This window comes from Akebia trifoliata, chromosome 5, assembly GCF_017979445.1.
Source record: "Akebia trifoliata isolate Shusen 1 chromosome 5, ASM1797944v1, whole genome shotgun sequence".
Taxonomy (NCBI): Eukaryota; Viridiplantae; Streptophyta; class Magnoliopsida; order Ranunculales; family Lardizabalaceae; genus Akebia; species Akebia trifoliata.
Window position 1 is genome coordinate 27,143,096 of NC_141379.1, and position 27,641 is coordinate 27,170,736.

A 27,641-nucleotide genomic window follows, 5' to 3' on the forward strand; every position below is an offset into this window, starting at 1 on the left:
TATTTAAGTGGGTCCTTGCTCAGCATTGTGGGCCACCTCTCAACTGAAGATCGAACTGGTTGTTTTTAGCTTCAGAGAAGTGAATTGAGGTTTTAGATTATCACCTATACGGTATATCAAACCAAGTCACCACGTATCGAGAGGTATATAGGTGTGCTTGGGTGAGGGTGACCAGATAAAAATGCATTACACGTAGTAAGCTTAGAGTCTAGAAACCTTCCCTATAGGTCACGACTCGAACTTATCGTGGGTGTTCCCGGGTTGGTCATTGAATGAGACCTTGTGAATGATGAATTTATGTGAATGATGAGATCAGAATGCATGTGAATGGATATATGTGAATGATGAGATCAGGAATGTGTGGTTGTCCTCAAGAATCAAAAATTTTGTTTTGGAAATTAAAATGGGTGCACCAACCTAATAAAGAATCCATTTCTTGCAATAATTCATAATGACCCAGTCCATCTCGATCCAACAATCATAATGGGCTGGCCCATTTAAATGGAAATCAAATCCTTTTCTAAATTAGGGTTCCGACCCATTTTAAAAGAAGAAAAATATTTTCCAGAAGAAAAGTGTTTTTTAAAAGAAAATGTTTTCCAAAAAAAAGAAAAAGAAAAAAAAATTTCAAAGAAAAAGTGATTGAAATATGTTTCTGAAAATTATTATTCAATAAAAAACATTATTTTTCAATAATTTTCTAGAGTGCAATAAAATTATTTTCCTTTTATGGATGAATTGTTTAATGGATTGGTGTACGTACATAATTCAATAAAATTTCAGGGTTCATTTAAAATATTATCAAGGGGGTAACACTGGAATTAATAATCCACATTTGATGGGGTTACTAGGTTATCATTGTATCTATGCTCAATCGTCCATCGTCTAGTTAGGGTTATAAATCTGGTCAATCAGAATAAACGTCAATGTCAAGTCAATAGTCAGAAATGACCTCAAAATTTCTCAACATCGCCCAGTTGTTCTTTGAAGATCACAGTGCCTCAATCCCCTGCTGTAAGCAATGTCTCAGTCCTCAGTCCTAATCAAGCCCGTTGTGGGTAGTCTTGAGTTTTCATGAGTCATTTGGGTTAGTTCGAGTCCTTTTTTTTTCTTTCTTCAGCAAGGTTATGTCTTCTTTTCGAGTCGACTCTTTTTTTTGTTGAGTCAAGTTAGTTTGTTGAGTCGTAGAGGTATTTATCGCCCTCATCTGAATTTGATTGGATAAAGGAAATTTCTGAATACCTCGAGCGCATTAACGAATTAACTACTAATCTGGCTTCAAGGATAGATTTCTCTCCTGAGCAAGAAGATAAGAGTCAGGCTCAACGTTTAATCGAAAAAACAAAGGTCATTGACCTCAGAACAGAAAATAATTCCTAAAGAGATTCAAATAGAAACCATCCTATCCCTAGAGGAACACAAGAGGATAATGAATTTTCTCAGAAATTTCAAAAGACGGGTTCGCGTGGTCTTACGAGGATATGCCAGGGGTAAGCACAGATATTGTTCAACATCGGATTCCGTTATATCCTGATGCTCGACCAATCAAACAGAAACTTCGACGTATGAAGCCTGAATGGACTTTGAAAATTAAAGAAGAGGTTACGAAGCAGATTAACGCTGGATTTTTGGAAGTACTAGAATACCTTGAGTGGATTGTTAATATGGTCCCAGTGCCGAAAAATGATGGAAAAGTTAGAATGTGTGTGGATTTCAGAGACCTAAACAAAGTAAGCTCAAAGGATAGTTTCCCCTTACCACACATAGATGTTCTAGTGGACAGTACAGCAGGCCACGCTTTGTTGTCTTTCATGGATGGATTTTCAGGGTACAACCAGATAAAAATGGATCCTCGAGATATGTAAAAAACATCGTTCATCACACAGTGGGGAACATTTTGCTACAAGGTCATGCCTTTTGGTTTGAAAAACGCTGGAGCCACCTATCAAAGAGCAGCCACGACTTTACTACATGACATAATACATAAGGAAGTCGAAGTCTATGTAGATGATATGATAGTCAAATCCAAAGAACGACTAGGGAACGTTATTGCGTTAGAAAAGTTTCTCACAAGGATTCAAAAGTACCAACTCCGCCTCAACTCACAAAAATGTGTATTTGGAGTAACTTCTGAAAAGTTATTGGGATTTGTGGTCAGTCAAAGAGGGATCGAAGTAGACCCTGTGAAGATTAAAACTATCCAAGATATGCCACCGCCTGAGACTGAAAAGCAGATTCGAGGTTTTCTGGGCAGAATCCAGTATGTTAGCAGATTCATCGCTCAACTCACCAATGTCTGCAAACCTATTTTCAAGCTTCTAAAAAAGAATGAACCAACAGTTTGGAACGAGCAATGTCAAAAGACTTTCGACCAAGTCAGGAGTATCTCTTAAACCCGCCTATTTTGGTTCTACTCACACCGGGCGAACCACTTCTTCTTTATCTGTCAGTCACAGAAGAAGCTATGGGATGCATGCTTCCACAGTATGACAAAGATACTCGCAAAGAGAGGGCTACATACTACATCAGTAAAAAGATGTTAGAATATGAACGAAAATTCGACTCTTGAAAAAACCTGCTTAGCACTGGTTTGGGCTACTCAGAGACTTTGGCATTATATGCTATCTCATTCAATTGTCCTGTTATCTCGGATGGATCCTCTCAAGTATCTTTTCGAAAAGTCGGCGTTGACAGGAAGAATCGCGCGATGGTTATTGTTGCTATCAGAGTTTGACATCACACATGTTATGCAGAAATCTATCAAGGGGAGAGCTGTAGCAGAATACTTGGCAGATCACCCTGTAGTAGAAGGAATAAGGCCTGTCGATCAATTCTCAGATGAGAACATCTTGCACGTTAAAGAAGAACTGCAGAACCAAACATGACAATTATACTTTGATGGAGCCGCCAATCAAAATGGGTATGGAATAAGGGCAGTGCTGTTTTCTACGGAAGGATACCACATTCCTATTGCTATTAAATTAACATTTTCAAACACTAATAACATGGCTGAATATGAGGCGTGCATCGCGGGGCTCGAAGCTGCTATGAACCTGGGCATTACAGAAATTGAAGTTTTTGGGGATTCAGCCTTGGTCATACATCAGTCATTGGAAGAATGGAAGACTGGGGATGAAAAGTTGAAACCCTCTCATGAGTATTTGTTAAACTTAGTCAGTAAGTTTAAAGCTATCCTGTTCCAGCACTTGTCAAGGGAGGATAACAGATTTGCTGACTCCTTAGCAACTTTATCTTCAATGATCCATTTACCCCCTGGTATGGAATTGAGGCCGATCACTGTTGAAGTCAAAGACAAACCCGCATACTGTCATCAGATCAACATTGCTACTCGATTACCCGATGGAAAGCCATGGTACACAGATATAAAGAGAATGTTGGAAAAATAAGAATTTCCGGAAGAAGCATCGAGGAAGGAACGACAAACCCTATTAAGATTAGCATCTCAATTCATCTTGTGTGCAGGAAGTTTATACAAAAGGTCTTATGATGGGATTCATTTGTCGTGTGTTGATGAAGATCAAGCCGAACAGATAATGATTGAACTACATTAAGGAGAATGTGGCCTTCACATGAGTGGGAAAATGTTATCTAAGAAGATTATGAGACAAGGATACTATTGGCCCACGATGGAAACAGATTGTCATCACATGGTCAAAACCTATCATAAGTGCCAAATACATGCGAACCTTATACATGTGCCGCCATCTCAATTAGTGGGTTTTACTTCACCATGGCCATTCTCAGTCTGGGGAATTGACATTATTGGTAAAATATCACCTAAGGCATCAAACGGGCATGAATACATTCTAGTTGCCATCGATTATTTTATCAAGTGGGTCGAAGCTGCCTCTTATGCTGTCCTCACTGCGTCTCGAGTTGCAAAGTTCATTCAAACAAACATCATCAATCGATACGGGGTACCTTCGGAGTTGATCTCTGATAATGGGTCACACTTCAAAGCTGAGGTTATCAAATTGTGTTCAAAGTTTAAAATCTCACACCACAAATCATCTCCTTACCGCCCTCAGACTAATGGAGTAGTCGAGACTATCCTCAGGAAAATGTGTCAATCACATCGAGATTGATCAGAAAAATTGCCATTTGCATTATGGACATATCGAATCTCAATTCGATCCTCCACTGGAGCTACTCCCTACTCATTAGTGTATGGCATGGAAGCAGTCTTGCCAGTTGAAATGGAGATTCCGTTTCTTAGGGTCTTGTTAGAAAGTCAGTTGTCAGAAGCAGATTGGGTTCGCCAACGGTATGAAGAATTGAATTTGATTGAAGAAAAACGACTAAGAGCTTTGTATCACGTGCAAGCTTATCAACGAAGAGTCGCCCGCGCATTTGACAAAAAGATTAAGGCCTATCACTTACAAGTCGGAGATTTAGTACTCAAAGAGAATCGGGCACCTATTTTTGACCCTAGAGGGAAGTTCAAACCGAATTGGGGAGGTCCGTTCATCGTCAAGGAAATATTACCAGGAAAAGCTGTCAGGCTTCAAGATCATGATGGAATCGAATTACCCGAACCAACCAACCTTGACCAAATCAAACGGTATTACATTTAAGGAGGTCATCTTTGACCGAATCAATTCTCCTATTACCCAGTTCAACATATCCTTTCTTAACCCCTTTGCAGCCTTTTCAAAAATAAAAATTATGCATTTTTCTTTCTCAGCCCGATCACCTAACCTAGGGGAGGGAAAACTTCGAACTACGTTTTGGTCTGATCCCAAAATTCTAGGGTACGTAGGCAACCTGAGAAGTTATTTCAGGCCCGACCACATCAAAATAAAAAAAATCTATTTCCTCGACAAAGAAAAAATCTAAAAAGAGAAAAATTCAAAAAAAAAATATATATCTTCAAAATGGGAAAGAAAATTTAAAAGGAAATGCCACACAAGGAGCATTTGGATTTTTGAGCCTCAAAATTCCTTTATTTTTATATCCAGTCCTAAGCTTACCTATAAAAGTCCTCATAAGTACCGTACAAAAAGTCAAGGAAGATAGCAAAGAATGATCAGACAGTAACTCTAGAAGTTCAGAGGAGAAGAAAAAGATAAAAAAATGATGAAGCCTGCTAAGTCGAATACCCGAAAAGGGCGACTTAGGCAAAAATTAAGGCAAGCTTGCAAGATTGAAAATCTGAAAGGACAACTTTGGCAACAATCAGAGCCGAGAAAAAAGAAGAAAAAGCTTGCTAGATCCAAAACCTGAAAATGCGATCTAGGCAAAAGCTAAAGCAAGCTCGCTAGATTGAAAACCTGAAAAGGCGATCTAGGCAAAAGTTAGAGTAACAAAGAAAAACAGAAGAAGATCCCAAGCTAACAGCTGTCCGAGCTAAAGCATCAGAAATCCGAGTAATCAAGTACAATACTTAGCTTAAACCAGGCATGGACTCAGAAGTCACAAGTATCTTGTCTACGATTGATCTGAAATTTTTTTGCTTCCCCAAGTGAACCAAGGGAGAGAAGTGTGAATTCTATGATGAGTCTCAAAAGGAAATACTTTTGTTCTCTTGAGCCTGACTCAAAACCTTCAATAAAATTAATCAAAATTAAAAGTTGGATCTTTATTGTGCTTGTGGTAATCAAATATTTCAAACCTTCATACAAGGGGCATTTTCTTTTTCCTCTAAATATGTAATTTCCCCCCTTTATACCAGGGGCATTTTTTTAATTTTTGCATGATGTGTTCAATTATCTTCAATACCATGTTTATTGTCAAACTAAGGGCATTTTGTTTTGAGCAATGTTAATCTTAAAAGATAATGATAACCCCAAATTTAAGGTTACCCTCTTGATAACAGTTTTTCGAAAAACCCTTGAGGTTCAAAAGAAATAAAAACTCGGGTTTTAAATTCATAAAAATTTTGGGGTAAAACCTCGAGGTTCAAACAAAAGCATTTTGCATCTCACATAGGAGATAGGACATTCATTCTGTCCCAAATCTATTCATTCCTAGATTCAACCACTATTTTTCAGATTCATTTGCAATCGTTCTTTCCCAAATTTATTCATTCATTCTCAATTTTACTCGGAACTATGCTCAGATGCCGCCGAGGGCTTTCTCGGAATTATGCTCAATTACCGCCGAGGATTTTCTCGGAACTGTGCTCAGATGCCGCTGAGGGTTTTCTCGAAACTATGCTTAGATGCCACCGAGGGTTTTCTCGGAACTATGCTCAGTTACCACCGAGGGTTCTCTCGGAATTATGCTCAATTACCGCCAAGGATTTTCTCGAAATTATGCTCAGATGCCGCCGAGGGTTTTCTCGGAACTATGCTCAGTTACCGCCGAGGGTTTTCTCTGAATTATACTCAGATGCCGTCGAGGCTTTTCTCGGAATTATGCTCAGTTACCGCCGAGGGTTTTCTCGGAATTATGCTCAGATGCCGCCGAGGGTTTTCTCGGAATTATGCTCAAATGCCGCCGAGGGTTTTCTCGGAATTATGCTCAGTTACCGCCAACGGTTTTCTCGGAATTATGCTCAGTTTATGCTCAGATTTTACTCAGTTCTAGTTTAATCTCTTAGATTTTAAATCACACACTTGCACAATTGTTACATCAGTCAAGGAGAATTTTTTAAAATTCAAGGATCTGACACCGTCAGTTAGAGTTTGCGCTCAAGGACCTGACAACCTTTTAATTCGGGGAGAGCTTTACCCTCAAGGATCCGAACACCTCGACGAATTGCTAAATCAAACTGCAAAATGAATTGTCACTAGCTTTGGCATTCAGATATCGCACTATCTACCAAAATAGATTTGCTATCTAGTTTGCTTCAACCCTCTGCTAAATAGGGGCATCTGTAGACAGCCCATTTGTGCATCCCCCTGATTAATTAACTCGTCAACCCGATCGCAATGATTCCCAATGATGGATGTTATTTCCATTGCTTTACTTTGTTACCAGATATGTTTTAGAAATTCGGATGAGGTATCTCGAACTGACAAAACTTAGAAACCACGCAACGCTAGGAAAATACGATCCCAGAAACATAGAAATTATCATCTTGCAAACAAAAAGAAGCTTCACGATAAAAATCACTAAAAATTGACCAAAATACCCCTAACATCAAAATATCCGTAGAGCCTACATTACGCTTAGGAAAACCCATTCGAACACATAAAACAACAAATCGAAATCAAATAAATCATTTCGCCAATTTTAACAGAATTTGACAAAATTACGAAAATGCCCCTCATAAAGTTCACGATCATTTCACACAAAAAATTTCATAAATGATACAAATTAATATTTCCATTGAATTTCTTACGAAAAAACGATTCTAAAACATCCTAGAACATTAAAAATCTACTTAAAACGTGAAAAGTCCTCTCCGGGGGTAAAACGATAATTTCACAATTTTCATAATTAAAATTTTCGAAATTAATAAATAAAATAGTAAATAATTAAAGTGAAACATTAATAAAATTAAATTAAAAATTTGAATTAAAAAATTGATTAATCGGACTCTCAAGTAAAATTGTTGAGGGTTCACAAGATATTTCTTTAAAGACCTCTCCATTTGGGGGTCCAAAGAATTAAAGATATAATAGAGGGGGGTTCTCCAAAAATTTAAAGTCAACTAAGTAAGACTAAAGTCAAGGTATTAAAGTCAATCAAGTGAGACTAAAGTCAAAATTAAAGTCAATTAAGCAAGACTAAAGTCAAGATATTAAAAGTCAATCAATTAAGACTAAAGTCAAAATTAAAGTCAATTAATTAAAACTAAAGTCAATCAAATAAGACCAAAAGTCAAAACCCTAATAGAGTTCTAATTAAATAATAACTCTATCTAATAGAGTTCTAACTAAAAAATAATTCTACCTAAAATAATTTTAATTAAAACACAACTCTACCTAAAACTATTCTAACTAAAATACAACTCAAACTAAAAGAACTCTAATTAAACACTAACTTTATCCAAATCAACCCTTAGAAAAATCTATAAATAGGGGTCCTTACACCCTATTTTCGTATCAAATCATAAACCCTAAGAGAAGTAGGTCTAAAAGACCCCTTAGCCTCCCATAAACCCTAGTTTTGGAGTCCCAACTCCTTACCTAACATCCCTTCTTCGATTTTAGCCTAAAAAACACCAAAAAATCTTTCAAAAACACCCCAAAACTCATAACAAACTCGAAGAATTTAGATCAAAAAAGAGATACCTTGCCTCAGAGATCAGAAATCAAATCCGGAGACAGAACGAAGTAAGGAGTACAGTACAAGGAGCAATTTTTTGTCGGATCTGAGGGAACAAAGTCCTTGTTATCGGAAAGGTATAATTTCTTACTTTCTTATTATCTAGGTTTTTTTAGCAATGTAATTTATTTAGGAAATTAGTCAAGACCGACTTTGGCCGGGCGGGATTGATGCCTAACACCTTCCAACCCCGTAATGTGATCCCTGAATTCAGTTTTTTCTGTTCTAAATTAGTTTTTTTATCCGTTTAGAGTCATTGATCGGTTCCTAGACCGTAATAACTAGGTGGCGACTCCCAAACCTCAAGGGTCAAAAGCTGATCCGCGCACCCCGCGGATCGAGGGCGTTTTCAACTAAGTCTTTGATTCATTTCACGATCCAAGTCTGATTTGGGACTTTGGAACGGTTTTCAAAAAACTTGACTCACCATGGAAACAAAGCCTGACTATTTGGAGTTATGCATCATCTTATTTCCTAAAGTATCAAATCATTTTGAAGTTCGAGCCCGAGTTGGAAATTTAGTGGATCAGATAAAATTATTAACCTAAGTCTAAAATCTTTTATGATGAGTTGGTTCTTAAATAAAGTTTGTAAAGTAATCCGAGGATATTGCCTTGTAAAACAAAAAGGAAGAAGAAGCCGAGTTTTCATTTAATAAAAGCTAAATTCATTACAAACATATTACAAGAACATCTTTTATATTTCGGCAGAACGGTTGGCATCATCGGGAGTATTATCTTTTGAAGCTTTGGCAGGGTCGGCGAGAGCAACAACAACTTTCAGAACCAGCTCGACTTTGGCTAGTTTTTCTTTAATCCTGTTATAAGCCTTCTCCCAGGTTGACTCTAACTCATCAAGTTGGGCTTGAAGGTGAGCTAGCTGGTCCTCAAGTGTTTTTTCCTTCTATGCCTCCTTAGCCTCCAGTTCTTTCTTGACCGAGGCAACCTTTCCCTCCACCAAGGCGAGACCCATCATTGCTTGTTCCAGCTCAGACTTCATATCATCCAGGTTGTCCTGAATCTTCATAGAGTTGGACGCGACAACGTCCCTTTCGCTTGGAAGCTTTTTGGCGATCGCCTCAACATTGTTGCGATTGGTTAGCATCCCTCGACTAATCGAGCTTTGCACAGTATGTGGGACCTAAAAAAGAATAAATTGTTAAAACTCGACAGATAAAAATAAAAAAGAGAGAGTCAAGGGATTAGGAAGTTTCATTGTGACCTAGCTGGGTCCTCCGCAAAGTGCTTGTTAATAATCACCATATCTATCGGGAAACACGACGACTCAAACAACACACGAGCAACTCTAGAGTTGATGAGTGTGGAATCCTAGTCCGTGATCGACTTGCCGGCCATGGATAGGGAAATGACCCATGGGACGGTCGGGGGGCCAGTTTCCCTGTGTTCAGACCCAGAGGTGGAAGCTAAGGTCAAGGACGAATCGGTGGGGGGTTTGAGTGGAAGCATCAACTGTGGAGATAGGAACTTGGGGGGCAACAATTCCAGTCATAGAGGGCTTGGGGTTGATATCCCTCCTTAGTCTCTTCAGAAGTGGTTGCTCGTCCTTTTCGTCTTCAGCTTCGAGGTAGGAAGGAGCTACTTCCACCATCTTCACTACAACAAATATGGCAATTCGGAACGGTTTATAACTGTTCCTAATATAGTATGAAATGGTTTGTAAACCGTCTCTAATTGAGACGTCGTTAATGAGTTTAAACGGCTGGAAGCCGTTCTATATTTTAGGATTTGGAACGGTTAAAAACTGTTCCATGTCTAGGAATTTGGAACGGCTTAAAATCGTTCCAAATCTGAAAGCATTAGCAGAAAAAATATCTTAGACATTGATTTAAAATCCGATGTCTATAAAACTAATGTTCTAAGTCTGAGACTTTAGACATCGGTTACAAACCGATGTCAAAAGTGATCATAAACAGATATCTAAAAGTTAAAAAAAAAATTAATTTTTAAATTCTAAAGCATTTGGAAATAGGGAGTATATACCATCTAAGATGACTATTACACCTCATAAGCTAAAGATGTTCTTTGAGTTTTAGCATTCTAAAGCATATGTTGGGACCCACAACAAAGAGAAGAATACCAACATAAATAATAATGAAAGTGCAATTATGACAATTCTGTACTTGAAAAGTTGAAACATATTCAACTATGAAATGTTGTTCATAGTCTGAAAGAAACTAATGGGATATATGGTGTTATGATGCAGGAATGCCTCCACAAAAAATCTTGATGATGTAATGAAGTATGAAATTGGATGTCAAACAAACCGTTGCAGCCATGTTATAATTGCCATTCCGCAAAATCGCATTGGCATTTTTCCTTGATTTCTTGAGATAGGTGTTAAGTAGAGAAACCGGAGGAAAGCGTTCAGTTAAACCAGACTCGTATGCAAAATATACAGCCTCAGTCACCTTGCCACTCTTCACTAATTCATCAATTAAATCTGTAGGAAAAGATAGTAGCTTTAATCGAGAGTAGATATAAACAATGAGAAAATGGCCTATATTGGGAACTCAATACCAGTAGTTTAATTAAGCCATGGTATCCTGACATGACCAACAAGAACTTTTTATCTTTATAATAAAATAACAAGTATTTTGGCATGCTAAGCTAATATTTGGAGAAGTTTTAAGTTGGAAGTACCCCAACTCAATCTCATGTTGGTTGACAACTCTTCACCCCTTTGTAAGCACATAAATCAATACATGCTCAAGTATTGCCATACGTGCTAGACCATCCAAACATATCTTATCATAGAAAGAGGCCTCGACGTTAGTCCCAAAAAAAAAAAAAAACAGATCACAGTTACACCAAGCTCTAAGAAGGCATCAATCTGATCCATCTGATCTCCAAACATGTTAAGTCACACCAGTTAAGAAGTCACTTGACTGGTACCTATGGAAACTAAACATGATGGCACCCATAGCTAAGATCATTTAGACAAATATATTAGGGGGGAAGAATTCTTCTCAGTGACATGCAAAGACAAGCATCAAAGTTAGGCTGCAGCATTTTAATTTCAGATTATTCATAAATATAAGTAATGAGAAAAAAGAACCAAATGTTAGTCTAAGATTTCAGTTTATGATGGGGCATTGGGTGACATTCACTGCTTTAGGGCATTTTGTGTCCTCAACACTTTGATCTTATAGGAATGCAGACGGCAGTAGTGCTAATAAGCAAAGTTGTTCTGTTTTCTTCGATAATGTTTGTAAACCAGATTAGAAAGGTCTGATATGGTTGCCACTAGACCAAATCCAATGGAAATGTTATAAATAATGATTCCAGGTGATTGGAGGATCTGCCTCATTCACATATATATTCCACCTAACCCCTCATTACTATGAACTCAAAATCTCAAATTAGTATGTTGAGGATTTAGTCCCACATTACGTACAAGTTCAATAGTAAAAAACAGGGCTAGGCATGAAACAAGGACAACCACTTACCAAGGAAATCAACAGATACTTCCACGATTCATATATTCTTGTATTATGCAATCTATTATTTAAGAATAGGCAAGTTTCTTAAGAGAAGTGACTTCCCATACAAATTACCATCAAAATCATGACAAGCAATGTCCCCTGAATTGTAGCAGAAAATTATAATACATATATGAGATTAATCGAAACCCCTAAAATAAGAAAAAACAAATCATTTATGAGTCAAAAATGCCAAATTCATTTAAGAAATAGTAAATAACAACTATTGAGAAAATCTACCATTACCTAACAGAGAAAAGCTCGCAGATGAAGGGAGTCCCCAGCAACAATGTTTCCATTCATTTGGGTTGGGCCTTCCTTAGTGTGAAAATTTGAAGTAATCAGATATTGAAGATTAGTACATGTAATTTTTTTTTTAAACAAATGTGAAGTAATCATACCCAAGAAGCAAAGGTTTTTGCATCTTTTTCTTCATAGTCCAGTGATCCCGGCATTGTCTTCCTACAAGTTTGGGTCCTGATCAAACATACAAACCAACTTAGTGCTTCTATTTATATTGCAGTTTTAAGCAAATTGGGATGCAATATATAGGAAGAGAAATGGAATAAATACCCTGCATCCGAGTAAATTCCAAGCTTGAGGCCCTTTCCATGCACGTAATCTGCTAGAGCCATTATGCCTGATGGAAATGTTGATAATTCATCTTGTAGGTTCCAATCTTCTAACGCTGTAAATCTTACAATCCTTGATGTTGCAACCATGCTCATGTAGAAATAAATATTCTGGTTGCTCATATCACTATGGTTTCGGCAATATGGATTGTGGGATCTATGGTGTTGGAACCAGTTTAACCACTTCAGTTACTTACCAGTACAAGTAGGATGACTCCAAAATATTTGGTGTAGGAAGCATGACCATATAAGCAATAAACATTTTGGTTGCTCATATCACAATGGTTCTCCCACTGTGGGTGGTAGGATCCATGGTGTTGGAATCATTTCGACCACTTCAATGGAATGGCTTTGCATGTTATTTGTACTCTACTTTATAAAATTGCTAACTGTTACAAGTCTTGGATCCAAATCATACCCATTTAGGTACGTCAGAACATATTATTTGGATCTGTTTTCGAGGCAACACGATATGAGAAAGCAATAGAAGTGACTGCATTGCAGCATGACCTTGACTGACTTCCTGTAAGTATTTATATTGCACCAGAATAATCTTCAAGTTATTTGATGATAATACATGTGCACTTGTAATGTTCCTATTAAAGTTTTACTCTTTTCATTTTGTGGCCTACATACCAGTATGACTCACACATGTATTATATCAGGGTGGTGATCTCACAGAGATTGGTGAACGGGGAGTTAATATTAGTGGTGGGCAAAAGCAAAGAGTTTACATGGCTAGGGCTGTGTATTCCAATTCGAACGTATATATCTTTGATGACCCTTTAAGTGCTCTAGATGCTCATGTTGGTCGACAGGTAATCCCGTCATTATAAACATTAATCACTATGAGGATCACAAGTTTCATTTACTTATCTCTATTATTATGACTTCTATTCCAAGTTCACTAGCGTCTACTCTTTAAATTTTAGTGCAGTGTTGTTTGCTGGTGATTCTTTTTTCTCATAGTATGTTTTGGGCATTGTAAAATATGGCTGTCAGAGAAAGTCTAGCTGAATCCTTTCATGTTATCCCCTATATGCTATTCTTCTAGCAGAATGAAACTAATTTTGTTGACAGAAATTAATCTGTTATGCATAAATACAGGAGAAAAACACTAGATTTTATATTGATACATTGAAGTACGGCCAGTATGAAAGCTTATGAATTTTTTCCATATAATATGGAGTGGGATATTCTGCACTGAGCCATTCCGAATTCCCTTTGTTGGAAAGGTCAGTCGTATCTACTTCAATAATTATAGTGGATCATTGTCCTGTTCTGATGCTTCCTTCCTACTTCGTTCTTTGTAGTTGTGATGCCAATGCCTACAACAACATAGACTATTGGAATTGGGATTTTTTTATTTATTTTACTAATACTATAATTTAGTCACCAATGGAATATTTTGGAGCGCAGTAGATTGAATTTTGAGTACATGTTTGTTCTTCCACTTTGGCACTTGTTCTGTTATTGAATGAGTGGTTAACTTTCCATTTATGGGATTAACGCAAGGGCACAGTTTGTGTGTGCAGGCGACCCTAGTCTGTTTCAGCTTATATTGTAACTTTCTTCATTTCAGGTTGACATATGTTGTTTTGACAAGACAGGAACTCTTACGTCGGATGACATGGTACATTGCAAGATTATGTCTTTGTGCTCATGAAGTAGTTACTACTCCTTGATGTCATGAATTTTTGACTGGTGCTTTTTTCAGGAGTTCCAAGGAGTTGTTGGGCTGATTGACAATGTGAATTTAGTATCAGATATGACAAAAGTGCCCCTTCGCAGAGTAGAAGTTCTTGCTACTTGTTATGCATTGGTGTTTATGGACAACAAGCTAGTATGCTAGTGTGTTGTTTCCTGAGATGAACTAGGTTAAGAAATTTGGTTCAATGTGACTTGCCTTACTGAGTTAGAAGCAAGTTTGCCAATTCACTAGTAGCTTTTTCTTCTAACAGAAGAAAAGCAGAAAACGATGGGTTTACCTCTTGCAACTCAAACATTATAACTAGTGGTTGTCATAGTAGGTGATGTGATGCCACTGCCATGTTACATCTTACACATGACACTGACCAAATATTCTACTTGCTTGGGTCTTTAAAATAGTCCTTAAAATTTAAACCTGATGTTGGATGATACTTTCTTGCATGATTGCACCTCTACTTTATTTCTATGGAACTACAGACTACATAAGCTTCCATCAAATATTTCTAATTTTATCCTTATACATGTTTGGTTGTAGGTTGGTGATCTTCTTGAAAAGACTGCACTTAAGGGAATAGATTGGGCTTATACATCTAATGAGAAGACTATTCCCAACAAGTAAGTTGCAATAAGAGTTTTCATTAGTAGATCAAAATATTTTCAACAACCAACTTTCCTTAATTTATCCGTATACTTTTCCTCTTGAGAGAACATTAAGGCACAATAACTAAGATTTTGATTTTTCTACAACTGTAATATGGATTCTCAATTACAGTGGTAGCCATTATTAAAGTTTGGGAAATTATGTCTTGGTGCTACAAATTAAGCGTACTCAGTTTTTGCGCTCTATCTATCATCTTTCTCACCCAAGATGTCTGCTTCATCTTGTATCTGTCTCACCCAAAGATGTTTCTTGTCACCATTGTTTTAGAAACTCTGTTGAGTCAAGTAGGTTCCGAGAATTGTGTGACTAAGATAAGGATTGTGTAACTGATATAAATATTTTCTATATGTAGGGAGATATTTGTTTCCTTTCAGTTGATCTAGTAGTGAAACTATCAACAACTCCCAAAAAGTGATGGTGATTCCATTTTGTAATTTTGATAGTAAAGTACTTAATAATTTTATTAATTATGACTCATTGTAACTTTTTTTGTGTATAAATGAATGTGATAGAGAACCTTGATGTTCTCTATTTGGGTTTATTTTGACCGTGGGTAATAGGTGCGTAGAAAAAAATAATTAAAAAATAACTTTTTAAAGAAAGTTTAGATATCGGTTTATTACCACTTTGGATGTCGTTTTGTAACCGATGCCTAAAGTCTCAGACTTAGGACATCAGTCTTATAAACATCGGATTTTAAACCGATGGCTCAGATAAATTATATATATATATATATATAAATGCAGATTTGGAATGGTTTTGAGCCGTTTCAAAATCTGAGTTTTGGAACGGGTTTTAACCGTTCCGAATCCTGAGATCTAAATCGGCTTCCAGCCGTTTAAATTCATTAACGACGCCTCGATTAGAGACGGTCTGTCGACCGTTTCATACTGGCTTAGGCACGGTTCAAAACCATTCCTAATTTCCATATTTGTTGTAGTGTTGAGTTCACTCTCTTTGACATCTACAGGGTATTGAGGCCTGGTGGTCTCTACTGGCTCGATCATTTCTGCAGTTGAATCCAACCTATTTTCCCTTGTTCACTTGTATCAGGTTTAAGAAGCTGACCTGTAATGCAGGTCTAAAGCTCCACCATGGAATCCAAAAGAATGAGCGGTACTTCACAGCCTTGTTGGAGAAACCCATGACATGATCTTGGTGGGTCGCTCAACCCACTGAAATGGTGGGTATTTTGTTAAAATTAAAATATAAAAATAAAGTTGAAGTGGAGGTGTGTATGAACCATAAATGTTTTTCGTTGAGATAGAGTGAAAGGCATCTATGGTTCTGTGCACATCTACACATCAGGAAAGTGTGAAATGACATCAATCTTGAGGTCGCTCCAACACGATTCAAAATTTAATCGTTCAGTATAGAGGTTGTAAGGGGAAAAGTATTATTATGGTCATTTGGATTACAAAAGTATTATTATGATCTTTTTTTCATCCTTCTCAAACAAGTAACATAATAGATTAAACTTTTACGTTTGCCTAGAAGAGATTTGAACTAATGATCATTTATGAGGTGTTGGGGGGCAATTTTGTATCTTTATATGTAATACTAGCCCAAGGTGTAAAAATCTCGTCTCTAGGCAAAGTTGAGGAGAAAATTCTAGACTGTCTTGATAGAAACATTTTGAGACAAACCAAAACATTTAACGGTTTGGGGTCAAGGATTCGTTCTAGTGAGTAGAAACCGAAATATCTCAGCTAAAACAGTATGAAACTCTAAACCATGGCACTGCCTAGTAACCAACTCTCAAAACATATATTATTTTTTGCAAATAAATTTTTTAATGAAGATGGATAAATTATCTTTTTACTTCAATATTTTCAACATGTATCTAAATACCTAAATTTGCCAAGTTTTGTGTCCATTTTCATAACCCTACCTTTTTTTTATTTATTCACACAAGCCAAGAAACCCTGCTAATTAGATTAATTTCTAGCTTCGAAAAATATGGTGCCTACATCTCCAATGCTCAAGCCAATACCCATATGTCCATAATGCAAACAAACCAAGATATCCAATTGTAACCATACTCAATATTAACAGGAAAACTAACAACTATACTCACTATGGCTCCTCTATGGAAGGTGCGTACTTAACACTATGATCAAAGGCTTCACAACTATAAGGATGGCCAGGACTCTTACTAGTTCCTTCATAACTTGCTAAAGACGATGCAGATTCGGCATTTGGATTCAAACCCGCCAACTTCATTATGTTCTCAATCTCTTTCATAACCTCACCCATTGTAGGTCGATTGGCTCCAATATCCTCGACACAACTCAGTGCCAAATTCACAAACCGCTCGAATCCTCCAAGGGCAGTGCCCAACCCAATGACTGGGTCGAGAAGCTCATGAAGACCGTATAGATCCTTTGTCTTATCCATTGCCACCCTTACCTCTCTCACAATGTATTTCCCTCGTTCTATCGGCTTTCTTGCAGTTATCAGCTCCAACATTAGCACTCCAAAGCTGTAGACATCACTCTTCTCAGTTAACTGTTGGGTCATGTAATATTCAGGATCCAAGTAGCCCTGCATCAAAATTAAGAATATTGAATCTCAATCAAAACTTCATATTTTCTTATAAAAAGAGCCCTTTGACAAAAAAAGTTTGGAGCTTTGATTGATTTAATGCTCACCATTGTCCCTTTGACTTGAGTGGTAACATGATCTTTTTCGTAGTCTCCCAGGACCTTGGAGAGACCAAAATCAGCAACTTTCGCATTTAAGCAATCATCCAAGAGGATGTTGTTTGACTTGATGTCCCTATGTATTATGGGAGGGTTAGCAAGCTCATGTAAATAAACCAGACCTCTAGCTGAACCTAGAGCTATTTGAAGTCTCCTCTTCCAATCTAACAGTATTCCAGACTTCCCTGCACAATCATTTTAAACTTCTAATTCAAAAAAATTGTTCACAATGAGCTTGTTATGCAAGTTTAGATTTTTCAAAAATATACAAAAACATTTATTATTTTGTCTTTTAGTGCAAAAGCCGGATGTGACTGTACAATGGCACTTTTGTAAATTATTTATATGCACGAATGTGTGTACAAACATATGGAATATAGTACCTGTAAGGCTGTCCTTTAGACTACCATTCGGAACGTATTCATAGATCAACATTTGTTCACCTTGTCCAAAACAAAATCCCACAAGGCTGACAAGGTTCTTATGATGAACCCTAGATAGAAGCTCGATCTCGGTTTTGAACTCAAGACCACCTTGCATGGATCTAAGCTGTGCTCTTTTAACGGCAATTAGTTGTCCATTAGGAAGAATTCCTTTATATACCTGAACACACCTCATCAAATTCCATGAACAATTTATACTCGAAACAAGAATGATGAAATTTTCATTAACCTCAACACAATTCCACAAAATATATCAAAAAATCTTTTAATTTCTATAGGGACTGAAATAATGAAACATTAACAGAGTAGTTCCATTTATACAAAATATTCTAATTCATGCACTTGAAATTGTCTAGAAATTAATTGATAATTATGAGTAATGTAGGGAAATTAATAGTAAATGATGTATGTAATGAGAGGAATCCGGTACTTCATAACATATGGGAAGCTGTTTGGTAACAACTAAAAATGGGGCCTATAATCGTTTATTAGCCAAAGAATCATTTTTGAGTCCAGAAAAGACGTTTGGGGGTTTTCTAGACATTCGTCAACATGTTGATTGGTGCAAAAAATAGGAGACTTGTTCAAGTCATTGTTAAGCAAAGAATAGACATGAAGTAAATAGGTGTTGCAAAAAAGGGTCCGTAATATGGAAATTCATAGAGATAAAAGGATTGGTTTGAAACAAGGTTCAATCCGCACTGCATTGTGATAATCAGAGTGTCATTTATTTAGCAAAACATAAAATGTATCATGACAGGAACAAAACATATTGATGTAAGATACCACAAGATACGGAAGTTAATTTCATCGAGTAAAATACTTCTCCAAAATAACAAGGGGGGTGTGCAAGAGCGTATCTTTAAGGAGGTACAAGGCTGAAGGCATTTGTGGCATCGTCTTCAAGGTACCCCAATATATGAAGTTCAAACCAAGATGGAGATTGTTGTATCAAATGCACGCTATTGATCTTATTTTAGTGAACCAAAATAGTTGTTTGTTATATATGGTATACAATTAGTTACTATAGTTTTTCTTACTTATCTTAATAGTTACGACACGAAGTGCAACGATATTGGGACACATATAAAACCCAAAGGATGGATTTCTTGTTTTTAATAATTGGGATCAATCGATACTTCCAAAGTTCTAATTTTCAACAAAATTATATTACTTCGTACACTGATTCATTGAAGTATATTTTCATTTCAGAGTACTCGAAATATAAGTCAAAATTGAAATTTAAAACCTTACCTTTCCATAACCTCCGGATCCAATTTCATTAGCCTCTGAGAAATTGTTGGTGCATTTATTTAGTTCATCAAAAGAGAACCATCTCGCTCCTGTTAAATGAGGAACACTCGCACTACTAGTCTGATCCCAAAAGTCTGCATTAATTGCAATAAAGAAAGAAAACAAAATAATACATTAAAATTTCACATGATTTTCGAGAAAAATAAAATAAAAGAAATTCTCTTCGCACATCAACTTTTTTAATTCACGTGATTTTAAATGATATCTACTCCTGAATTTTTACCATGATGATCTCTTCGTTCATTTATATTTGACTAAGGTCTAATGCTTCATGGAAATATTTGCAAACTCCAACACTTTTCTTTTTCAATAACACCCTTAGTTTTTTCTTGTTTTATTTTTATATATAAATAAAGAGTAATGCTGGTGGCATATTAAAAATACTCTTCTGACGTGGGATGTACCATAACCATAAATATTCTTTCATCGGGATATACAATCACACAGTTTAATGCAATTGTGTATCCCGAAGCATAAAGTCTATGGTTCTAGTACATGCCATGTCAGGAGAGTATTTTGAGCATGCCACGTGGGGAAGTAAATAAATGTTAGAATATTTTAGATTTTTGTAGATTAAATGTTTTTCTATATTAAAAAAGACAAGGGGATTTTGAAAAATCAACCAAAATTCTTGTACCTTTTTCTCTCTCTTAGTTTTTTCATCTTATTTGGTGAGCAAACTATAATTTCATCCTTTGGTGTGCCAATAAAATTTCTATAAAAAAAAAAAAAAACTTTGTTTAAATTAAAAGTTAAAAATTAAAAATTGTATCTTACCGAATGGCTTGCCCTGTACTGCAACACTTTTTGTTCTTCTCTTTCGATGAAAAACGTAGACTCCCACACAGATTAGTACTCCCACACAGATTACTCCAATAATAATCCCAAGACCCACTGACTTCTTTGGTTTCACAGAAGTTTCTAAATAACAAACACAGAGTTTATTAACTGAGATTTCTAATTATCTAAAGTTTTAATGATTTTAAAGAAGTAAGATTTCCAATTACCTGCAAACTTCTCATAATCTGAACCCAAGAAAAAGTATGGCCCAAAATCGTTAGAGGGTGCAAAGGTTCTATTGCTGAGCATAAACCCAATCAGTGAAACATCAGATCGATCAAAACTTTCTTTGCTAGATGGAAAGATAGACAGATTTAAGTGAAGGTAATTATCTAAATCCTTTGTTGGGTTACTTAGAGAAACTGAATCTACTGGAAGTTTGTAGGTTTGAAATGAAAACAAGAGTGAATTTTCAAGAGTAACATAGTAGGAGGAGTTTCCCAAGTTTGAGAATGAAGGAGCTCTGAAGAATAAGGTACCCATGAACGGGTATGAACATTTACAATTGGGGCTTTGTTTTTTATCTGGAGGACATAGAATGGGCACACAGTTTGTTCTGCTGGTCTCATATGGAGGAGGAGTTGATTGTTGATCAAGAGTACAATATTTGAGTGTCACTGTTGATTCTTCACAAATTGGATTGTGCACAAGTCTGCCAAACAATACAAAATGAAAGATGTTACGACCTCAAAGAGATATGGGCTTAATTTTTGCACCACTAAGTGGTTTGGTTTGTACCACTTGGTATCAGAGTCGGTATCACTTTTTGGGTTTAAATCTCAATAGGAGCAACTTGGAAAAAGACTACTTACTACTTAGGAGTCTAAAAAGAAGGGTACCATAATGAAAACAGCCATGAAGTGGGCATTGAAAGTGTTAGCTGTGGGCCTAAAAAGAAAGGTACCAAAATGAAAGTTGTCAAATATGTCGGCTGTAGAGCCTGTTGGTATGATATGACCCCAAAGACATGAAGACTTAAGACTTTCTGCACCATTAGTTCCTATCATAGAGTTTTGTTAAATCCGTGCCCCTACGGGCATACATTAAAGTGCATTAAATACATATTCAGAATTGATTTAACCAAAATTACTCTCAAATTTTATATTACCAAAAGTACCCCCAAATGCTTATTCCCAAGGTGTATTTAATGTACTTTTACTTGTGTCCATTAACAAAACTCTGTATAATATGATATCAGAGTCAGCACCACATCTTGGTTCAATCCTTAGAAGGAGCAACTTGGGGAAAGGACTACTTGGGAGCCCAAAATGAAGGGTGTCAAAATAAAAGCAGCCACAAAATGGGCATCGTTTGGTGCAATAGTGCCTAAAAGAAGGGTACCAGAGTGAGAAGCTTCTACAAAAGTCTGTTGTGGAGCATGGTGATGTGTTATTACTACAAAGAGAAGTGGACTTAACTTTCTACACCATTGACACCTAGGTATCAAAAGAAAAATAAAAGGGGGAGAGAGTTGCACTCACTATGAACGAGGATGATGAATTTTTATTTTAAAGTACTAACGTGGTACCTATTGTGGAAAATAAAAGTGGTGAGAAGAGTGGCTTACATTAACCCAGTAGGGTCATGTCCTTTTTCCTTGAACTCTGTGATCAAGTTATTCTGCAAATCAATGACCTGCAGCTGTTTGCTATAGTCAATACCAATGTCCAAGGTGCCGTTTAAATCATTGTGCCTTAAATTCCTGCCATCACATTTTCAAACTATCAGCTTCCAAACATTTATCTATGTATTATGAGGATACATATAGTTCATTTCAGTAGATTTGCAATTTCTTCTTTTTTTTCCTTGTATGGTAATTATAGCAACAAAGCTCAGATTTGGAAATTATGCAATGGGTTTCAGTTCAGTTTAATTTGGACAAATCAGGAAAAAAAACATTCGCAAAAATTTCACGGATTGTACAAATGATGTTTTTGGGTTTCTTCCCAAGAACCCATCGTCTTCAACATCCCTTAAAAGACCTATCTTGTTCTTCTACTTTTTTTGATAGATATAGGATTAGTGGTTAGTGAATGAAGTTGGGTTCAAGGCAGTTTGAACCTAGGACTTGGGAACAACACTCCACACTTGTTACCACTTAACTAAGTTGGCACTTCAAGGGGGTTTGTTCTTGAGATTTAAGGGTTGGAGGGTGAAAAACCCAAATCTTATCCTCCTTGTTATTGTTGTTGTTGTAGTATCCCAATGGTGTAGTTATATAATTTTATTAGTATAGACAAGAGAAGGGAAACCATTCCTTGCATCCAACTCCAAGAGGACTATAAACAAGGGAAACAAAGGAGGAATACACTCACTATCTAAACAAAAACTTATAAAACAATAACATTATGCCACAAATAATCTTGCCTGATACAAAGATCAAGTTTTCAAAATGCATAAAGTCTTTGAGGATAGACACAATCAAATGTAGACCGAGGCTTTATTCTTCTCGACAACCAAAACAAGCATTCATACCTTATCCTCAACAACACAATTGTTCCCATCTTTCCAAATAGCCCCACAAATAGCATACCGTGAAATCTTCAAAGGATATGACAGAGGTTGCTAAAAGCCTCATAAGATCTTTGGCACATGTTCCAACTTGTGCCAAAGATCATGGAAAATCTAGCCTATAACATGTAATAACATATGCATTGCACTTAGATTCATTTGTGAACTATTTCATATTATTTTGAGAGTCGGCAGATATTCACACTGTTTGTAATTGAGGGAAACTGAACAGGTGCTGTGGTACTTCTCCTCGAAGTTGTGTGTCTTCCATGGCCCTGCATGAAAGGATTAAGGAAAATAGATTGAAACCTTATTTTTCGTAAGAGATCTTGAGAGATATAGAGGGAGAGAGATACAATGTGGTCAAGGACCCTAAGGTTGAAAACCATGGAGGAACATCTGATATATCAAAACTATTATTGCTCATGTCCCTGCAAGGCACAAATAATGTTGAGTTGGTGATGAAGGACAACATTACTTAGATGATATTAGATAAAAACTTAAGATAATACAATTCTCTCACAAATAGAATTTGAGTTAGGAAAGAATCTTCTTTTCTTCCACTCTTGTAGTCTATTTATCTCGATATAATTTGTAAAGTTGTTCTTACTTACACGTAGTTGAGGAGGTTCATGCCTGTTAGATTAGGTATGGAACCTGTGAGTTTATTGTTGGACAAATGCCTGAAAATGGAAAACCAACCATTTTTTTTTTCAATTTTCTTCCCTCAAACAAGTCTTAAAAACTAAGTAAGTTTTATGTGCTCACAGCTTAGTGACATTCGTAAGGTTGTTGAGGTTTGAAGGGACACTGCCACTAAACAAATTCCTATCGAGTCGTCTGTTTCAATGATAAAACAATCAATAAATAAATTTCATATATAATTTACAAGCAGAGGATTCTGATTATAAACAATTTTTAGTCAATTAGGTGGTAGAGATGCTCACACAATTTCCAAAGTCTTCACAAGTCCTAGAGTAGAAGGGATGCTCCCATTGAATTGATTCCTTTCAAATAAACTTCATTTAAAAAAAAAATTGCATGAAAAACATTTGAAATTCTGAAAAAGTACAAACAATAATGTTGCAATAATTAAATTCAAAATAACTACAAAAAAGAATTGGTAACGAAAAACAGTAGCCCATCCAATCACATTAAAAACAAACAACTGCATCCGGCAAGCCATTTCAAAGTAACTTACACATGTATGAGAGTCATGCTTGAGCTGAAAAGTTCAGGTGGGATGGGACCAGTGAGTAGATTCCTTCCGAAATGACTGTCAATAATGAACCAAATATGGAAATCAGCAATTATCATCAACAAAAACTAATAAGAGAAATAATTGATTCTGAACAGAGAAGGCTTAATACATACAAGTGCTTGGTGTTGAGTAACAAATCCAGACCAGGAATATTCCCACGAGAGACGGGAATGGTTCCAGTAAGCTTGTTGTCTGCCAGATCCAACCTAAAAAGAGTTGATAGATTACCTATCGAAGGAGGTATATTTCCACTAAAGCTATTAGAAGTTAGAGATCTGCATGGAATCACAACATGTTGGTTCAGAACAATATACCGAGAAAAAGACAAGCCCTAAAGTTTAAAAGTCTTACAAAAATATAAGTCGTGGTAGAGAGCCTATCGAGTCTGGGATTGGACCAGAGAAACCACAACCAACCAAGATTCTGAAATGCAAAGAAAACTATTTAGAACTGTTGAAGGATTTGAAGTAAACATAAGAATTTTCTCACAAGTTTGACAGTTTCTTTAAACTCCCAATTGCTTGCGGAATAGGACCCGTAAGACCCTTGTTGTAAGATAGATCCCTACATGGAACAATCAAGAATCAGATATGAATCTATTCAGAAAAATTAAAATAGAACTAGTCTTCTATTACAGTGGAAGAAAGTGAATAACAAAGAGAAGACATACAGGACTTGTAGCTCGGACAAAGTTTGAATATCTCCGGACAGCTGACCTTTCAGTCCCATACTCGATAATTGTCTGAGATGAAATTGATTTGGGTAAGAATTTCAAGTATTCGAAATGGAAGATTAAATATAACAAGCACTTACATGTTGGTAACACGTGATTTTTTGCAGCGGATTCCCACCCATTCATCACCACAAGGATCTGAACCCACCCAATTTGGTGGAGTGTTCTTCCATACATCCTTCAAGGACTGTAGAGCAGCAACTACACAAGGAGAAGCAAAAGAGTGTACACTATAAGCCTAGTCACATAAAACTGAATTGGATCAATCGAAGCCAAGTATGGTCACTGATTAGATCTTAAGATCAATGCCCATGGGATGCTCTTCGGAGTCAAGACTCCAATTCAGCATAATGTCTGGCAAAACAATGACACATACTTAATCAAATTGGCAAGTTTTTCTTTATGTCAAATGTTTACTCAACAGTATACAAAGTATGATCTAATAACACAAAACATACCATATTTGAATTCTCTAATGGATACTTGATGACAAACTAGAGACGACAATGATACTACATACCATCCAACATGTCAGTCACCGCCATTACAGCCGAGAGTTGGAGCATAAGAGCAAGCAGTGAGGCCTGGATTTTTCGGTCCATTGGTCGAATAAACATCCTGAAAATCATTGTTTTGGACATGAATTCTTCTATGAGAGTTCTCAAAATCAAGGATAAAATATCTGGGATACCTTGAAGATTCTAATTATATTGGATGGAAGAAGTTGTCTCTCTCAATCATATGTTTCTAAGCATTGTTAACCATATGATCAGATAATTTTCTCCAAGAACAAACAAAATTTGACTGACTTAGTCTGAGATGATGATGTTTTGTTTTGTTTGCTAGAATTGAAGTCTCCACAAAAGACTCGATAGTTTGAAAAGAAGAGAATTTGAAACTCGTTTGTTGCAGAACCACACATAAAAAAATTTACGTAGATGGATAATTTTATCCAATTAATATAATATTTTAAAATCAAATACGATTACGTAATATTTCAAAAGTTTTATCCGCCTGTGTAAAACATCCTATAATGGTGAAAATAGGGAAACGAATAAAATTGTTAATGTGTATGTTATGTATGCAATGATGTGTGGGCGCTGCACCCGCCCCGGGGAGAGTCCCATATGCCTTGGTTCTGGCCCTGGCTCATCCTGTACCCCTAGTTGGACGTAAGTTTGATGTGTGTGTGTGTGTGTGTGTGCGTGTGTGCGCGCGCACGCACGCGTGTGCAAATGATTGTTTGGGACATTAGCATTATCCACAACTAGAAATTAAAATATATATATATATATATGGGAAATGTTCAGCACCCAACCATTTACCTAACATTTTGCCCAACATGTTTTATCCTACATGGGTTAGAAGTTTTGGAGTGGGCTGATTTTTTGTGAGGATGATCTCTACGGTTAGAAGATCATCCTCACCAAAAATCAAACTTCTAACCCCATGTTTACAAGTTGAAAAATCGTGGACCGTCCATTTTTTGTAAACCATTTGTGATGGGGTTAGAAGTTTTGGAATGAGCTGATTTTTGGTGAGGATGATCTCCTCGTCATAGAATCATCCTCACCAAAAATCAGCCTATTCCAAAACTTCTAACCCATGTAGGACAAAACATGTTAGACAAATTGTTGGGTAAATGGTTTGGTGCCGAACGGGACCTATATATATACATATATATATTGTCTTTTAGTGCATAAAATAAGGGTATCTTGGTCCTTGTGCAAGGGTATTTTGTAAAAAGTCGTCCTAGAGTGATTGCGTAGGACACTACGCTTTACACTGTGTTGACATGGAGGTGCGCACAAAATCGTAGTTGCTTTCACTTGTATCTTGAATAAAAGCATCTACAGTTCTGTGCACACCTTCACTTCAACACAATGTTGTGCGTACTTACTTCAACATTTTCTTTTTGTAAAAATCTAGAAATTTTTGAAATTTTTTTTGTTGTAATGACATTGTTGTTAATATTAAAAATCTTAAATGGTATTTTCATGAAAGTCTTGCAAAAGAACCAACTTCTAACCCTGAGTGTATTTGAAGTTCATGTATCCCCAATGTGACATACTGGTATTGTATTTTGTCTAAGATCATTTTTACCTTTTAGAAATTTCATTTAATATCAATAAAGTGTTTAATAGTTTATCTACTGTTTTTTTTTTTTTAAATTATAATTACTCTTTAAATTATTAAAATACCCTTGCATAGATCTATCTTTATATTACTATAATGAGAGAAAGGTGAATATTGCCGACAAAAATTTACATTAATTAGTTTTTTAAAATTTATATATATATATATCCTTAGATAAAAAGATAATTAAAACAAACAGTATTTACTCTTTAAATTATCCCACAAGATGCTTAAAGGAAGAGAGCCCATAATTTAGAAAAGGGTATTTTAGGTAAATTGTCAAGTATTATTTTTTAAATATTATTTAAAAATGATTATTTGATGTACTATCACATTAGTTATGTTTACATTAACCCTTTCTATCAACCTATATTCAACTTAAGGGCATAAACGTAAATTGATCAAATGATCTGTACAATGATCACACGCCAATAATTATTTTTTAAAGAATTAAAATTACGAAAAAGAGTATACAGTTCAAAAAAATAATAAATTGGTTTCATTGATATTTGGTAAAATACATGATTAATTGAGATGTCTTACATATATCTTCATCTTCATTTAATTGAGGGCAGAAAAGGACCCAACATATCCAACTATTGTGCACATTGGAGAATTGACGGCACTTAGTGGGTCTTCATTTAATTGAGTGAAAAGCATCTATGGTCCGGAGCACACCCTAGTCATTATAGAACGTCTCTTTTATAAATATGTCTTTGAAATATATTTATTATTTTACCTTATTTGTACAAAACAGGTAAAGTTGTCTTTTTTTTTTTTAAGGGAAATATCCAGATCAATAGCCCAACTGGTAGGAGCAAGGCAACTTGTCTTTTAGAGTAGCATATCTCGTCAAAATCCTTTGGGTACATGCATTACCACACATACCAGAAAAATTGGGATAATGGTCAATTAGGGGGCTAGACTCAAGACTTTTCCTTTTTTAAAAGGAGGTTTTAGCCAC

The 27,641-nt window shown here is 36.1% G+C and overlaps 3 protein-coding genes across 11 annotated transcripts in view; 1 reads left to right on the forward strand and 2 right to left on the reverse strand.

The window, feature by feature from the left end:
• LOC147401875 (putative manganese-transporting ATPase PDR2) overlaps nucleotides 1-16,674 on the forward strand; it is a 38,465-nt gene extending 21,791 nt beyond the window's left edge. The window contains exons 3-8 of one of the 4 annotated variants that reach the window (XM_086443352.1): nucleotides 12,793-12,891; nucleotides 13,032-13,184; nucleotides 13,949-13,999; nucleotides 14,084-14,158; nucleotides 14,612-14,691; nucleotides 15,791-16,154. In XM_086443352.1, coding sequence (XP_086299478.1) covers nucleotides 13,101-13,184; nucleotides 13,949-13,999; nucleotides 14,084-14,158; nucleotides 14,612-14,691; nucleotides 15,791-15,890 — 390 coding nt within the window. In that variant the 5' untranslated portion in view covers nucleotides 12,793-12,891; nucleotides 13,032-13,100 and the 3' untranslated portion in view covers nucleotides 15,891-16,154. Of the gene's footprint in view, nucleotides 1-12,388; nucleotides 12,892-13,031; nucleotides 13,602-13,948; nucleotides 14,000-14,083; nucleotides 14,159-14,611; nucleotides 14,692-15,089; nucleotides 15,269-15,790 lie in introns of those variants that run through there. The other 3 variants (XM_086443354.1, XM_086443353.1, XM_086443355.1) reach the window with 3 other exon arrangements.
• On the reverse strand, nucleotides 10,182-12,489 carry LOC147401876 (alpha-galactosidase-like). Of its 4 annotated transcripts, none has more exons than XM_086443350.1 (4): nucleotides 12,308-12,391; nucleotides 12,136-12,211; nucleotides 11,981-12,048; nucleotides 10,182-10,695 (listed from the first exon to the last, which is right to left on the reverse strand). In XM_086443350.1, exons 1-4 carry the CDS (start codon nucleotides 12,345-12,347, stop codon nucleotides 10,448-10,450), a joined length of 432 nt encoding a protein of 143 aa, XP_086299476.1. In that variant the 5' UTR covers nucleotides 12,348-12,391; the 3' UTR covers nucleotides 10,182-10,447. The 4 variants fall into 4 exon arrangements, 2 of the variants coding, with proteins under 2 accessions (XP_086299476.1, XP_086299477.1); XR_015178741.1 differs by having other exon boundaries at nucleotides 10,587-11,886; XR_015178742.1 differs by having other exon boundaries at nucleotides 10,587-10,695; nucleotides 11,981-12,052.
• Nucleotides 16,675-16,760: 86 nt separating the features above from the next.
• Nucleotides 16,761-25,251, reverse strand: LOC147401877 (leucine-rich repeat receptor protein kinase HPCA1-like). Of its 3 annotated transcripts, XM_086443347.1 has the most exons (20): nucleotides 25,233-25,251; nucleotides 25,062-25,159; nucleotides 24,622-24,742; nucleotides 24,479-24,550; nucleotides 24,298-24,372; nucleotides 24,160-24,231; nucleotides 23,922-24,083; nucleotides 23,749-23,823; nucleotides 23,495-23,566; nucleotides 23,316-23,387; nucleotides 23,162-23,230; nucleotides 22,904-22,978; nucleotides 22,751-22,822; nucleotides 21,604-21,738; nucleotides 20,204-20,688; nucleotides 19,974-20,117; nucleotides 19,137-19,270; nucleotides 17,823-18,042; nucleotides 17,389-17,624; nucleotides 16,761-17,281 (listed from the first exon to the last, which is right to left on the reverse strand). In XM_086443347.1, exons 2-20 carry the CDS (start codon nucleotides 25,156-25,158, stop codon nucleotides 16,814-16,816), a joined length of 2,856 nt encoding a protein of 951 aa, XP_086299473.1. In that variant the 5' UTR covers nucleotide 25,159; nucleotides 25,233-25,251; the 3' UTR covers nucleotides 16,761-16,813. The 3 variants fall into 3 exon arrangements, with proteins under 3 accessions (XP_086299473.1, XP_086299472.1, XP_086299474.1); XM_086443346.1 differs by lacking the exon at nucleotides 25,233-25,251 and having other exon boundaries at nucleotides 25,062-25,224; XM_086443348.1 differs by lacking the exon at nucleotides 25,233-25,251 and having other exon boundaries at nucleotides 20,204-20,277; nucleotides 25,062-25,222.
• Between the last annotated feature and the right edge of the window lie 2,390 nt (nucleotides 25,252-27,641).

What these genes read in the sequence shown, in the direction of transcription:
- LOC147401877 (XM_086443346.1), bottom strand. Translation starts at nt 25,182, where the DNA reads ATGTCCAAAACAATGATTTTCAGGATGTTTATTCGACCAATGGACCGA. An exon ending in AGCATGACTCTCATACATGT is followed by an intron (nt 23,567 to 23,748) that starts GTAAGTTACTTT and finishes TTTTAAATGAAG; the next exon opens with TTTATTTGAAAGGAATCAAT. An exon ending in CTCAAGTCAAAGGGACAATG is followed by an intron (nt 17,282 to 17,388) that starts GTGAGCATTAAA and finishes ATTTTGATGCAG; the next exon opens with GGCTACTTGGATCCTGAATA.
- LOC147401876 (XM_086443350.1), bottom strand. Translation starts at nt 12,347, where the DNA reads ATGGAAAGGGCCTCAAGCTTGGAATTTACTCGGATGCAGG. An exon ending in GGAATTTACTCGGATGCAGG is followed by an intron (nt 12,212 to 12,307) that starts GTATTTATTCCA and finishes ATGTTTGATCAG; the next exon opens with GACCCAAACTTGTAGGAAGA. An exon ending in CAAAAACCTTTGCTTCTTGG is followed by an intron (nt 12,049 to 12,135) that starts GTATGATTACTT and finishes ACACTAAGGAAG; the next exon opens with GCCCAACCCAAATGAATGGA.